This window comes from Molothrus aeneus, chromosome 10 (genome assembly GCF_037042795.1).
Source record: "Molothrus aeneus isolate 106 chromosome 10, BPBGC_Maene_1.0, whole genome shotgun sequence".
Taxonomy (NCBI): domain Eukaryota; kingdom Metazoa; phylum Chordata; class Aves; order Passeriformes; family Icteridae; genus Molothrus; species Molothrus aeneus.
In genome coordinates this window covers 25383295-25396234 of record NC_089655.1, presented here as the reverse complement: position 1 = coordinate 25396234, position 12940 = coordinate 25383295, and the positions used below count along the sequence as shown (strand labels likewise).

Here is a 12940-nt window from a genome sequence, read left to right as displayed (position 1 = left end):
CCCCGCCGCGCGCGTGACCTTGGCGAGGCGGCGCGCGCGCGGTGCCTCAGCGGCGGCGGCGGCGAGATGCGAGCGGCGGGGCTGCGGCGGCTGCTGCTGCTGCTGCTGGCGGGGCTGGCGGCGGCACCGGGCGGCGGCGGCGCCTCGGCGGCGGAGCAGGGCGGGCTGCCGGCGAAGAAGCTGCGCATGGCCTACGCCACCGGGCCGCTGCTCAAGTTTCAGATCTGGTGAGGGGCGCCCGCCAAGATGGCGACGGCCAAAATGGCGGCGTCCGCCGGGCCGTCGCCTCTCCCTCCCTCGTTCCTTTTTCTTCCCTTCTTTTCCCTCAGCGCTGCGGCGGCCTCGCTCGCTCTTGTCCGTGGAGGGGCCTCCCCCAGGGCCAGGGGCCGCCTCGCCCCAGGCGACCTGTCGGGGAGCCCGGCCTTGTTGGAGCGGGGGAGGCGGCACCGGGCGGCGGGCGGCGGCTCTTTCAGTGGGTCCTGCTCTACGGCCACTCGCCATAAAATCGCGCTTTTCGGGCCCTTTAATGCCGTGTATGGCGTTGTGCTGGTGCGGGACTAGCGTTTGGGAGGAGCCGATGTCTTAGCAATGGCTGTAATTTTGTGTGTTGGTGCTGTGCCCGTATTGCAGTCGGTGCGTTCGGGCACCTTTGCACCTTTCCGGCGGTGTTGCCGATGGTGTCAGCAGCACGGAGCCTCTTGGCGGCGAGAAAACTCCACAGGCCCGGAGCACTCGTCACTACGGTTCCCGGCCGTCGGGGTGCGCAGGGCCAGGTGGAGGCCGGAGCCGAGCCTGGGCGGGCCCTGCGGGTCCTTGAGGCACCGCAGAAGCGCTCAGCGGAAAGTGCCGCGTTCGGGGTCTTCGGCGGTTTACCGCAGTTTTATAGAGGCGGCTGCTGAAAGGCGAGGCAGAGGACAGCTCGGGACTATTTAACTCCTGCAGTTTCTTTGTCGTGCTGACATAGAGATGGCTGGAAAAGACATTGCCTGTCTGGACAGTCCCAGAGAGGGATTCACACGTTCTGTGTGAAGACTTTTTCGGCACAGAGCAAGGGATTGCTTACATTGACTTCGTAAATTAATCATAACTTTACAGATTTTTGCAGGGAAAGCGTGTGATTTGATGCTTAAGTGAGTATTTCCAGAACTCTGTGTCTGTGCTGGGATGTGGAGCAAATCAGTGTCACACCCAGGGCTTACCTGTCGGGATTTGTGATGTGTAATTTCACTGCAGATGAGGTTTTCTTTGTGCCATAAAAAATGCGAGTTCTATTTTAGTTTGATGGGGTTCTGAAGAGGGTGAGTGCTGCTGAGCAGTGCAGCCCTGGAGCTGTGGTGACCATGCTGTCTGTGTTCAGTGTCTCCTGAGGCTACAGGCGGGTGTTTGAGGAGTACATGCGGGTCATCAGCCAGCGGTACCCAGACATCCGAATCGAAGGGGAGAACTACCTTCCTCAACCTATCTATAGGTGAGCGTGTGCCTCATGCTGTGTGCTCTCTGTCTGTCTGCTTTCCACTGCTAAACACATGCACTCACACTGAAATAATACTGAAAATATAAACTTGAGGGGATTTTCTACTCGATTGCATACAAGGACGCTCGTATGGTTTTCTTGTATGTGATTTTCTGCCCTCCAGGTAGCTGCCTTAGTTTTCCATACAAGTATCACTATCTGTATATCTGTATGATGAGGCCTGTCATATCCAACCTAAAATAAATTACATAACTTGTTTTTGAAACAGTGAATTTTCCTAGCTTTTCTTCATGCTGTATCTGGACATAAATTCAATTTGTTGCTCAGGCTTATGCACTTAGTGACAAATGCCTGTAATGGGTTAAGGACACAGAGGAAGGAAAAGTTCAGTGTTAACATCTGAATCAGGGAGAGCTCACCTCAGGTTAGGGGCTGCCAGAGTGGCCTTTGCTGCAGCTGTGGGGGGAAAGCCCAAAGAAATTCAGAAGAAGGCAAAACAGTGTTATTCCTGTTACTTAAAGCAGCGTGCCCACGCAGGAGAGTGATGCCATAGTTACTGGGTGGCTCCTGGAACGCTCGTTGGCCCGATTTCTGGCAGGGTTGTGGTGGTGGGAGGCTGCGGGGCGCAGTGCCTCCGCGTGGGCTGGCTCTGGGGAGTTGCACATCACTGGGAAATGCTCCACAGGAAGTGGTGCCCGTCAGTCAGACATGTCTGTAATATGGCACAGCTTTAGAAACTCAATCTGTTAGCCAGGCATAAAAGCAAAGTCCCATTTGAAGTCTGCTGAGGAGCAAAAGAATCTGTGTTTTACAGGAAGGTGGCATTCTGGGGTGCTGTGCAGAAGCAGGGCCTTATTGGAGGTGTTGTTATGTGTGTTGCTTTTTTGTTTTGTTGGTTTGATTTGGTTTGGGGTTCTTTTCCAGTGAGACAAACTGTGGAAAGTTTTGTACTTCCCCTGAAACATTTGATTGTACTGTCTCCCAGTGATGTGAATTACAGTTGTGTATGGTGAAGTAGGAACTGAACCTTCAGTCACTGGTGTGTGTTGTCTCCAACAGGCACATAGCATCCTTCCTGTCTGTCTTCAAACTAGTATTAATTGGCTTAATCATCGTTGGCAAGGACCCGTTTGCTTTCTTTGGCATGCAAGCTCCAAGCATCTGGCAGTGGGGCCAGGAAAACAAGGTAAAGGACATACTTCTTTTAATCTAAAAAAGCAGCTTCAGAGTTACTTCATGAGGGTGTGCTGTGAGTCCCTCAGTTCTGACTGATTTACCTTTCATATGCTGCAGCCTTACAGTAGAATAATTTTACCAATTGTGCTTTACGCTTTTGACAAAGCCAAGTGTGCTTCTGTGATCTCTTTCCAAGCTGCTGCTACTGCAGAGGGGCAGCTGAAGTTAAAGTGCTGACAAAGACGATAAAAGAGTTCTTTATTTTTTAGGGCTCAAGAAGAGCATTTCAAGCCAGTATTGTTGATGTTAAAATTACTGTTTCCCTTCTCTGTTGTCTCATAATGGTTTTGCAGTTGATGCTTCCATCAGACTCCTGATAGATTAGGCAGCAATTAGAAGGGTGTTAGAAAAATGAAGTTGAAATGTTGTGGGTGTTTTTGGAGAGCAGACTGGCTTGACATTGTGGGAGAATATTCCCATGAGTCAGTACTGATGATGCCAGTAGATTCAGGGTTTTGTACTCTGATTTAGAGTAACCTTGTTCCAGATTTATTCCACTAAACTAAACTAATTTACAGACCTTCATGCTGAGCTGCCTAGTGCCCTGGGTCTTTCACTGGCCAATTTGCATGCCCAGAAGCTGTAATATTTCCATTTGAATTAAATGGGCCAGCTCCGTGCCTGGCTGGGCTGGCCGCAGTGCATGGCTGCTGTCCCTGTGCCAGGTTCTGTGGTGTTGCAGTGACTTGTGCGAGTGTGCCTGTGAACAGGAAAAGGAAATTGGAGAGGTGCTGGTGGTGAGGGAGGAGCTGCACTGCTGAAGATGCTGTCCTTTCCTCCTTAGTCACCCATGCACAGAGAAAATTCCAGATGAAGAGCTTGGAGGTGTGCAGGAGGGTTGGTGGTTCTTATGCATGGGACTTGCCTTGCTCTGCTGTTTGTGGCTGGGCCCTTGGCTCTGTGATCTGGAGATTGCTGTGACAGTGACAGGCTGTGTCTGGGGACAGTTGAGTTCCCATGTCCCACTGCCAGCCCCCTGCAGCTGCCTGTGCTGGGTCCAGAGGTGTGCAGAGGCTGCAAGTTGGATGGGGTTGGAGCTGGTTTGGTGCTTTTCTGGGGAAGGCAAGGTGCAGTCTATAAAAGGAGGAAGGGGAGGTGTCTGTAGATGGGAACATTCCTTGAGCAATGACAGGGAGTTCCGAGGCACCTGTGAACAACAGCAGGCGTGCCTGACATGGCTGAGATCTGTGTGGGTCTTTGTTCCCTTCCAGGTGTACGCCTGCATGATGGTCTTCTTCCTGAGCAACATGATTGAGAACCAGTGTATGTCCACTGGGGCTTTTGAAATCACTTTGAATGGTGAGCTCAGACTTTGTTTGAGGGGTGTCACGTATACACATGTGAGGGCTGTGGGGTGTGGAGAATGAGGGATGGTGTCGGTAAATTTATGTCCCAAATGTGATATGTGGAAATTGCCATCCATTTGGATCTTCAGGTGTTGCCTATCAGAATAAATCATGAAAATCATAAGAGTCTTCTAAAGCAATTTATACAGATGTTAGATATTCTAGAACAGGTCTGTAAAAACTTTCTCAGAGGGATATTTGGTGCCTTGGAATAACTGTGTTATGTTCTTTCTTTGTGTGTGATGGGCATTAAATAAGAAACCATCAGCTAGGGGCATGTACTTTCCAATTAGATGCTTTTCCTCTCTGTTCTGCAGCATGCTTTAGCTTTGGAATCCTAAAGAATCCATTACTGTTACTGGATTATCAGTACTGATGGACAGCAGTACTGATATTTCAGGTAGAGGGGAATGTCAATGGATATTCTACACCTCTCCATCAATATGATACACTTCTAAATGGAAGCATTAGACACTCTGCTCTCCTAGTTGGGCTGGGATTCAGCATAGCCAGAGGTTGGAAGCATTGTTGATTCAGATGCTTTCCTCAACATAGATCAGTACCAGCTCAGTTTCCTAGAGCTTCTCAATTCCATGTTTACACCAGCTCGGCCTGTTTTCTGATGCTCCCAGTGTAACGGTGCTTCTCTCCCGTGTGTATTCTGCACTAGATGTCCCAGTGTGGTCTAAGCTGGAGTCTGGCCACCTCCCTTCCATGCAGCAGCTTGTACAAATCCTTGATAACGAGATGAAGCTCAATGTGCACATGGAGTCAATGCCCCATCATCGATCATAGCCCCATCGATCAGCACTGAAACTTCTCGTAAGTCTCCTCCAGTCTCCTCCAGTGTGTTTGCCCACGTAAGACAGGCACGCTGGAGACTGGATTTTAGCATTGTGTGTTTGTTCAGTTAAATGTTTTTCTGGAGAACCAGCTCCCATGATGTTAAAACTGCCACATGTGGTGTCACAGAGGCTGTTTGGGTGGGAGGTTTTGGGATGTGGCTCATTCCGCCTGTCTCAGAGCAGGAAGCTGGCATTCCATGATGCAGGAGAATGTGTGTTACTACAGGCAGAAGGCCTAGTGTCAGTGAAGCTGTGGTGCAGAGATCAGGAACACTGCTTTGTGCATTACAATTGCCTCTGTCCTGGGGCTTAAGGTCTCCCTGGCTTTTAACCCAGTTGAATTCCAGAGCCTTGGGGAACAGGATGCTGTCTATTCCTTGCTTAACCCTGGAGAGCAGAACAATGTCATGCTCTGGTGTCCTGCCCCGTTCCTCTGCAAAAGCTCCACAGCTTTTGGTAGCGTGGAGTTCACATCGTGTAGGTACTTTATGACCAAGCACTTCCACGTCCCTGTGTCACCTGTGGCTTTCAAAACGCATGGCTTACGATTCCCCACCTTGGGGCTGGCTCAGTGCAGGTGTGCTGCTGTGCTGCAGGGCTGTTGCTGACTGTAACCCAGGTGTCTCTCCACAGGCATTGGGTGGTGGTTCCCGGGCCACGTGCTGCAGACCCATGAAGGCCTGCACTGAAGACAGCTGCTGTTGGTGCAGGCTGGATGCCTCTCTTGCAGCCACGTTGTGCCTCCTGGACAAACACTCAATGAGCCCTGTTTCAGTGCTGGCCAGTCCTCACTGCACAGCCACGAGTGCAATAATACTGTATAGTTTTTTTAAGACTTCATTCGACCAGTTCATAGATCAGCAATGCAGGCATTACTAATGGTAACTTATTTTATATTCATGTTTCACACTATGGCAGATTGAGTTGATACCTAATTTTTCCTTGGAAAAAGAGAAGTTTGTTTAATCTGTTGTATTTTATATGAATTTATGTTTTTGTAGTTTAAAATGAAGTTATAGGAGTGTCTGATATTGTCCTAAACTGTTGAGTAATTGATAGCTGTCTATCAAATCTCTTTAATGTGGTTAAAACAGGTTTGTATATTTTTCAAAATCTATGGCAGAGTCGAACAGTGCATTATATACTGAATTATATAAGGAAAATTATATGCGGAATTGTTACATCACTTGGTGACTTCAGTGAAAATTAAGATCAGCTACTCTTTAATCATGTGGACCAGCTCCAGCAGTTCTTCTTGGCCATTTGAGAGATGAGCTGGGCCTTCCTGCTGTCCTGAACAGAACCCGAGAACATTAATTGAAATAAAGAGTTCCCATTTCCTGTGTGAAGTACCTGGTTTGTCACCGATGGACATTCTTGGAACTGCAATTGAAAAACTGCATAAAAAGCCAACTTTCCAAAGTTACTGACCTTGTATTTGTCATGTGTATGCCCCTAAGAACCTCCAGTGTGGGGAAGGGTACATGGGGCTTGGTCTTATCCTTTAGGCACCTGCCACAGTTCAGGTGTGGCCTCCCTGGGGGAAGCTGGCCAGGTGCACCCCTAGTTTCAAGGGCAGCTCTGAGAGGCTGACTGCAGCACCTTGAGCCTCTAAACACCCACTGATAGCTCTGTGTTTGCAGTGCTTGAACCAGAGCCCATTGCAGGCTGCAGCTGGTGCTCCCTGGAGCCAAGCATAGGTGATTGCTTTGGGCACTCTGAGGGCATTTGTCGCTCTCTGCGCAGGGAACCACCTTGCCTTGTACCTGCAGCTGGCTGAGCTGCCGTAGGCATGGGCACCAGGAACACCTGGGGCTTCCTGCTGATGCCACCTTCTTATCAGGAGCGGCAGAGCAGTACCTGTGTAGCTGTCCCAAGCCCTGGCTCAGCTGTGCCTTTGTGCCTTGTGCTGGGGCTGGAGACAGAAGGGGGCCTGCTCAGGAGCAGTGCACTGCTGTGGAGCACGGGATTGCCTGAGCAAAGCCCTCCCATGCCTCCGTGACCAAGGTGCTGTCACTGCAGGCTGGTACCGTGCCCTGAGCAAGACCCATTTGGGGCTGTGTGGATCAGCCCTGGACTGCCCTTTGCTCTGCACCAGGGCAGGCAGGGCCAGAGGAGAAATCTTGCTGAGCACATGCAGGTGCCACAGTGTCAAGGGGCTGTCTCTGGCTCATTTTCCCTTACACCACACACACACTGGTCAGAGCTGCTGGGCATTTACTATCGCCTTGATGGAGTTGGCCAGCTCATCACTTATGTCAGCAGTCATGCAGAGCTCCAGGATCTTCACAGCCTGGCTGATGAGGTACATGGGAGGCTGCATTTTGTTCCACTGCTCACTGGAGGGGAAGTTGAGGCATCCCCGCATCCTGTCGAAGAGCTGCAGGATCTTCACACGGAAGGCGAGCAGCAGCAGCTCGTCCTCACCCAGCCGGGCTGGAGGAGGCAGCTGGCTGTCGGTGCTGACCTGCAGAACAGAGCACATGTGTCAGCAGAGCCACCCTGGCTGGGCATGGGGCTTCCATCTCCAGCAGACAAACCTGCCCCTGGGACAGGAGCCTGCGGAGGAAAGGAGCTGCCATGCACCCTGCCCACATGGATCATAGAGCCAGGGTGACCTTGGGGATGTTACCAGGCATCTGCCTGGGAGTGGAGTCCCACACTGTGGCCCCTTGCAGAGAGCTGGGGCTGGCAAGTGTCCCATCTCCATAGGAGTGGCAGGAATATGTGCATCTCCACAGCTTTCTTTTTGGGGATGGAGCATGGGACAACATAGGGAGCATCCGCCACGGGATACACAGGATAAGCACAGAGGGAGGGGAGCTTCCCTGGCTGCCCCGCTCCCGCTGTGGGGAGTGGCTCAGCACAGGAACAATTACCTGCACTTTGGTTCCCATGTTGAGTTTTGCTTGTCGCCCCATGGCGAGGAAGGAGACGAAGATCTTGTCCTGGGCCAGGATCCTGACCCCCACGTAGTGGTTCAGGGAGATGAAAATGGGGCTCAGTGGGACCTGGGGTTCTGGTAACAAGTTCGGCCACATCCACCTTCTTACCCTGTTGCCTGCTTGGTCCAAATACTGCCCACCCTGCATACTCATATTTATCCTAAAGAAAGGGAAATGGAAGCTCTGAACCCTGTAAGCTCTTGTGGCAGAAGGTCTCTTATTCCTCTGAGGGATGGGACAGAGGCACAGCAGGGGCAGGGTCTGTCCCCCACCTCTCAAGGCACAGCTGGGTTGCCTTGCTGCTCTGGGGGCACCTGAAGCAGGGCCTATGAGCTGCTAAATTTGTCTATTTTTGGATACTATTAAAAATAGCCTTTACGGCCTTTGGAATGTCAATGCACAGAGGAGACAGCAAAGCTGCTGAACGCACCACTCATCTCCGGAAGGGTAATAGCATGTGCTCCTGCCATCAGACTGAAACAGTGCTCGGATTTTGGCTGTCCTTGGCTCGTCTTCCTGTACTATGCACATCAGCTGGTCTTTGGCTTGTGCAATGATGATGGCCAGGTTTCCAGATGGATAGCTGCCACTAGGTAAGGTGTTTGTAACCGCCTGCTTTGCTTGGTTGATCTGTTATTACACACTAAATACCTCTGAGTACTACTTTGGAGTGTAAAAACTGATATATTACCCAGAGCACAGTGTTAAAAAGTGTGCTGCTTCCTTGGGCTGGGTCTTGGAAGCTACTGCTCATTGGAGCTGGCTGTTCTTTGAAACCTCAGCCCAGGAGCTGTGTCAAGTTTCACTGCTGCTGCTCCTCAGAGCAAGTGGGATCGATGAGCTGGGTTGTAATAAAGCGGACGGGGAACACTTAAAATTAGTAACAGCCCTGGACTAAGGCAGGCAAGTGAACCCTGTAAAGGATACAATAACTGTGATGTTCCGTCTGGGAGCATGGTAAGGAATTTCTTTCCATTTTTGTAGTACTTCTGCACCAATTTACCCTTCCCCACCTAAGATTGGAAGGATAAAATGGATGAGGGCAGTCTGGCACAGCTGCCCTGTGAAAATGGGCACTGCCAGGCTCTGCCAGCTCGGAGTGCTGACATGTCCAAGGTGCTCCCGTCGCTGTCGGCCGCAGGTACCTGCCTTCTTCCCCAGAAGACTGAATTCGTAGCAGAGGACGCTGCGGGACATGGGCTTCTTGTCGCGCTTGGGCTCTTTCTTGGACTCAGGCTCCTCTTCGGGCTGGGACTCGGGCTCGTTCTCCAGCTCGGGCTCCTCCTCGGGCCAAAGCTCCAGCTCAGACTCCTCCTCAGGCCGGGGCTCTTCCTCAGGCTCCTCCTCGGGCCGGGGTTCCAGTTCAGGCTTCTCCTTGAGACGGGATTCTGGTTCAGGCTTCTCCTTGGGCTGGGATTCTGGTTCAGGCTTCTCCTTGGGTCGGGGCTCAGGTTCGGGCTTGGGCTTCTCCTTAGGCCGGGGCTCGGGCTTGGCTGCACTTGCAACAGGCGCTGGTGTCCCACCTTCGGGAGATGCGAGTTCCTGGGAAGGCTTGTAGGAAGCGGATCCAGCTTGCTGTAACCCTGCAGAGCACAGGGAGAGGGCTTCTGTGCAGCAGAGAGGGTTGGCAGTGCTCCCCGTGGGGCTGCCCGACACCTCTGCTGTAACTGGGGGAGAGGGAGTTCCTGGCTGAAACGCTCCATCCTGACAGTCTGTCTCGGGCTATTTTCTAACAAGGGCAGTCCAAAGTGCTCAGCTATTTCAGAGCACAGGATTATGATAAAAGATAGCATTTTTTTCAGTTACATATATACACACATTTGTGTAAAGAGCAACTTTTTGGGATAACATTTGGCTCCACGCACTGGAACTGACCATTTGAGATCCCAGTGCTCCAGAAGCCTCACTGCCCTGCCATCCTCTCTGAAAACATGCCCATATCGTAAATCTGGTTCACCTGTCCAAACTCCTCTATCCAAAGGCTGCTCAGTCATCTACAGCCTGGACTAGGAATTGATGGAATATCCACCTGATCAGGCAAAATATGGGCAAGACTCATTTTGGCAGTTCCTATTTCCTAAGGGCTTCGCTTTGCCAACTCATCCTCTCAGGTCAGGTTCTGTGCATCTCAGCTGGAAACATCACAGATACATACTGAAAATCATGACAAACTCTGTGCAAAGAGGATGTGCCTCCTCTTGTGCTCATGTGTGAGGACAAGACTTGGAATGATTTGTATCTAATTTAATGAGATTGCTTATCTGACAATGAACAAACATGTCGCTATATAAAATCCTCCAGTTAGAAACCAGCAATTCCACTGAAGGCACTGTTGAGATAAATGGACAAATCCATAAGGAAATACCAGCTCACCTTTAGTGGCACTCAGCCTTAAAGACTGGTCAGCCAACTCTCTAGCCAGGTGTCTCTTCTGCTGCCTGGAAAATAGAAGTGTTGTTGACACCTCACATATCATGTTTAGAAAGCCACAAGTAGTGGATACCCCTGCTTTAGGAACACAATTTCTGAATCTATTTTTCTCTCTGCTCACAATTCCAAGTAATAAGCAGCACAGCGTCACCAAAATACTCATACCTCAGCAGAAAGGAATTGTGCCCACACAGATTTCAGTGAACAGACTGCCACTGCAGTGGCATCAGCTCTGCTGGAAGGAGAGCTGAATATTTTAATGGGGTTTGGATCAGTATTTTATGTGAAAGAGAAGGACATACGACCACAAGATCAAGAAAACAGCTCATCTCCAAGAATATTTTCACTATTCATGTGTAGCTTCCTGTGAATCTGACAGTGGTTTGGTGTGTGCTCTGTACATAGTAGGCAGGATTTTTGAGGAGACCAACAGTTTACTTCCAGGTGTACTGGTTTAGTTTTCCCTAAAGGAAAAGAAAACTAAACCAGTACACCTGTGGCTTAGACTTTCCCTGGAGGCTTAAACTCTTGCACAAGCTTTGGGTCTCCTGCTAAACAGCCTGAGAACTTGCAGAGTTCTTGTGTGTGACTCTGGAAACTGTAATCCAAACACAGTTTATAGATCAAAACAGAAATACAAACACCAGCTTTGTTTCAGTGCCAGAGGTAGAAGCTACACCCAAATACTGTCCCTTCCCACAGCTGTGGGTTTTTTTGGCTCTACCTGTCTCTGGATAATTCATCTGTCAGGATTGGAATTAATGTTTCACTCAGCACATGCCTTGCCACCTCCTTGTGCAGCCTGGCAATAAGGGGAGCCAGGAGGGACCAGAGAGAATCAGGACTGGTGCCTAAAGCAAAGGTTTTTCTTCTTTCATCCCTCTCCCTGCGGTTTCTTAACGCTCCTATTCCCCTCAAAGCTCCCTGTTGTTCATTACACAGACCTGATCCCCAGTCCTCCCAGTACCTCTGGCTGTCTTGCTCCTTTGACAGCAGCAGGTTGGCTTCAGAGCTGAGGGATTCCTGGGTGCTGACAGCTCTGGGAAGGCTGCTGGCATCCTCAAGCCTCTTCTTCTCCTTCATGATGAACTCATAGAGCTCCCGGCTGCGCTTGCAGCAGAATTTCTAGAGGGTGAGAGAGCAGAGCCGTGAGTGTGGCTGTTCCACAGCAAACCCCTGCTTGTCCTCCCTGCCAGCTTACGTCCTCCTGGTCCTCAGAGAGAGGCACATCCTGGGAGAAGGGGAACGGCCTCAGCAGGTTGCCACAGTACTCGCAGGTTGGCTCAGCATCCTCCTCTGCCTGCAGCAATGGTGGGGAGAGCAGGGAGTAAGGACGAGGGGCACCAGCCCCCAGATCCTCGGTTAGCACGGTGAAAACGCAACAGATGTGACAAAGCACCTAAGGGCACTCACGACAGATCCATGTCTGGGATATCGTGGAATGACTCAAAACATTAGGTTCAGGAAACCACCAAAGAGAATAGCAGATGTGTTATAAATAAATCAATAAATGCCCCCAAACAAAGGGAATGATTGGTATTTGTGAGTTCTGCTCCTTCCCAGGGAAGCTGAGAGCACAGAACACTGGAGCTGAGGATTTGAATGCATTACAGAGAGAAAAACTCCAGTTGTGGGAGTTTCTGAGGAAGCACCAGCAGACTTGGTGATACAGAGCTGGTCACATCTGACCAGATGCAAAACAGGCTGACAGCAGGGTGTGTTTTGAGGATCGGTACTGGATATCCTGAAACAAAATTCCCTTGCTCCTCACCTCGTGCCTTGAGTTAACTCTTTGGTAACTTTGCTAAGGGTTACGGGGAACTTTGTGCCCTGCTTGTATTAGGTGGCTGTACCTATTTATATACATTTTGTGTCTGATTTAGACAAAATATTCTGCTGGGAAATTCTCAACAGAGGATGCAGCGGGGGGGGGGGGGGGGGGGGGGGCTGCATAGTCTCTTGGTGCCCAGGCTGTTTCAACAGCCTCGCAGAAGAAAAACCTGTCATGAAGGGGCTCCTTTGCGGGCTCGGCAAAGGGCGTTGGTTCCCAGTTTTCCACATAGAACCGTGTGAATGAAGCAGCGGGGAGTGCCAACCCCAACTGACCTCGTGGTGTACGTTTGCCTCTGAGGACTCGGGTCTGTAGGCCAGGAGGGTGGGCAGGCCCGTGGGGGTGGGCTGCGGGCCGGCCGGGGGCGTCCCGCACTGCGGCTCTGCCGGGTGGTGTGTGCCCTCCTCGGGGGCCGGGGGCCAGCGGGGCCCGCCCGCCGCATCGTCCGCCCTTCCGCTGGGCTCCGCGGCCCGGCCCGGCCCGTCCATGCCCGGCCCGCTGCGCCGCCGTCTCCAGGGCGACGCCGGGGGCGCGGGGCACGCCGGGACCGCGCGGGGCGGCTCCGCCCGAGGCCCCGCCCCGCCCGGTACCCGGCCCCGCCCCGGCGCTCCGGGCCCAGCCCCAGCCCCGGCCGGGCCCGAGCCCCGCCGCTCCGCCCGGTACCCGGTCCCGCCCGGGCCGCCGCTGCCCCGCGGCACTGCTCCTCCGGGCGGCAGCTGCGGCTGCTCCGTTCCCCGTGCCCGCCTCGGCGGGGCTGCGGGCGCCGTGCGGGCCGCACCGCCCGGGGCCCGCGGCCGGGAGCGGAGCCGGGGCGGCTCTCACGGGGCAGCCGG

At 52.1% G+C, this 12940-nt stretch overlaps 2 protein-coding genes across 2 annotated transcripts; one reads left to right on the top strand and one right to left on the bottom strand.

The window, feature by feature from the left end:
* Positions 1–65: 65 nt before the first annotated feature.
* Positions 66–6327, top strand: SELENOT (selenoprotein T). Its single transcript, XM_066556872.1, has 6 exons — positions 66–227; positions 1358–1468; positions 2534–2660; positions 3922–4009; positions 4727–4878; positions 5535–6327. Exons 1-5 carry the CDS (start codon positions 67–69, stop codon positions 4849–4851), a joined length of 612 nt encoding a protein of 203 aa, XP_066412969.1. The 5' UTR covers position 66; the 3' UTR covers positions 4852–4878; positions 5535–6327.
* A 774-nt stretch (positions 6328–7101) lies between these two features.
* Positions 7102–12595, bottom strand: ERICH6 (glutamate rich 6). Its single transcript, XM_066556259.1, has 9 exons — positions 12383–12595; positions 11478–11576; positions 11244–11401; positions 10220–10284; positions 8996–9429; positions 8774–8859; positions 8277–8429; positions 7781–8006; positions 7102–7368 (listed from the first exon to the last, which is right to left on the bottom strand). Exons 1-9 carry the CDS (start codon positions 12593–12595, stop codon positions 7102–7104), a joined length of 1701 nt encoding a protein of 566 aa, XP_066412356.1.
* Between the last annotated feature and the right edge of the window lie 345 nt (positions 12596–12940).

What these genes read in the sequence shown, in the direction of transcription:
- ERICH6 (XM_066556259.1), bottom strand. Translation starts at nt 12,595, where the DNA reads ATGGACGGGCCGGGCCGGGCCGCGGAGCCCAGCGGAAGGGCGGACGAT. An exon ending in TCAGTCTTCTGGGGAAGAAG is followed by an intron (nt 8,860 to 8,995) that starts GCAGGTACCTGC and finishes TTCCAATCTTAG; the next exon opens with GTGGGGAAGGGTAAATTGGT. An exon ending in ACATGGGAACCAAAGTGCAG is followed by an intron (nt 7,369 to 7,780) that starts GTAATTGTTCCT and finishes TCTGTTCTGCAG; the next exon opens with GTCAGCACCGACAGCCAGCT.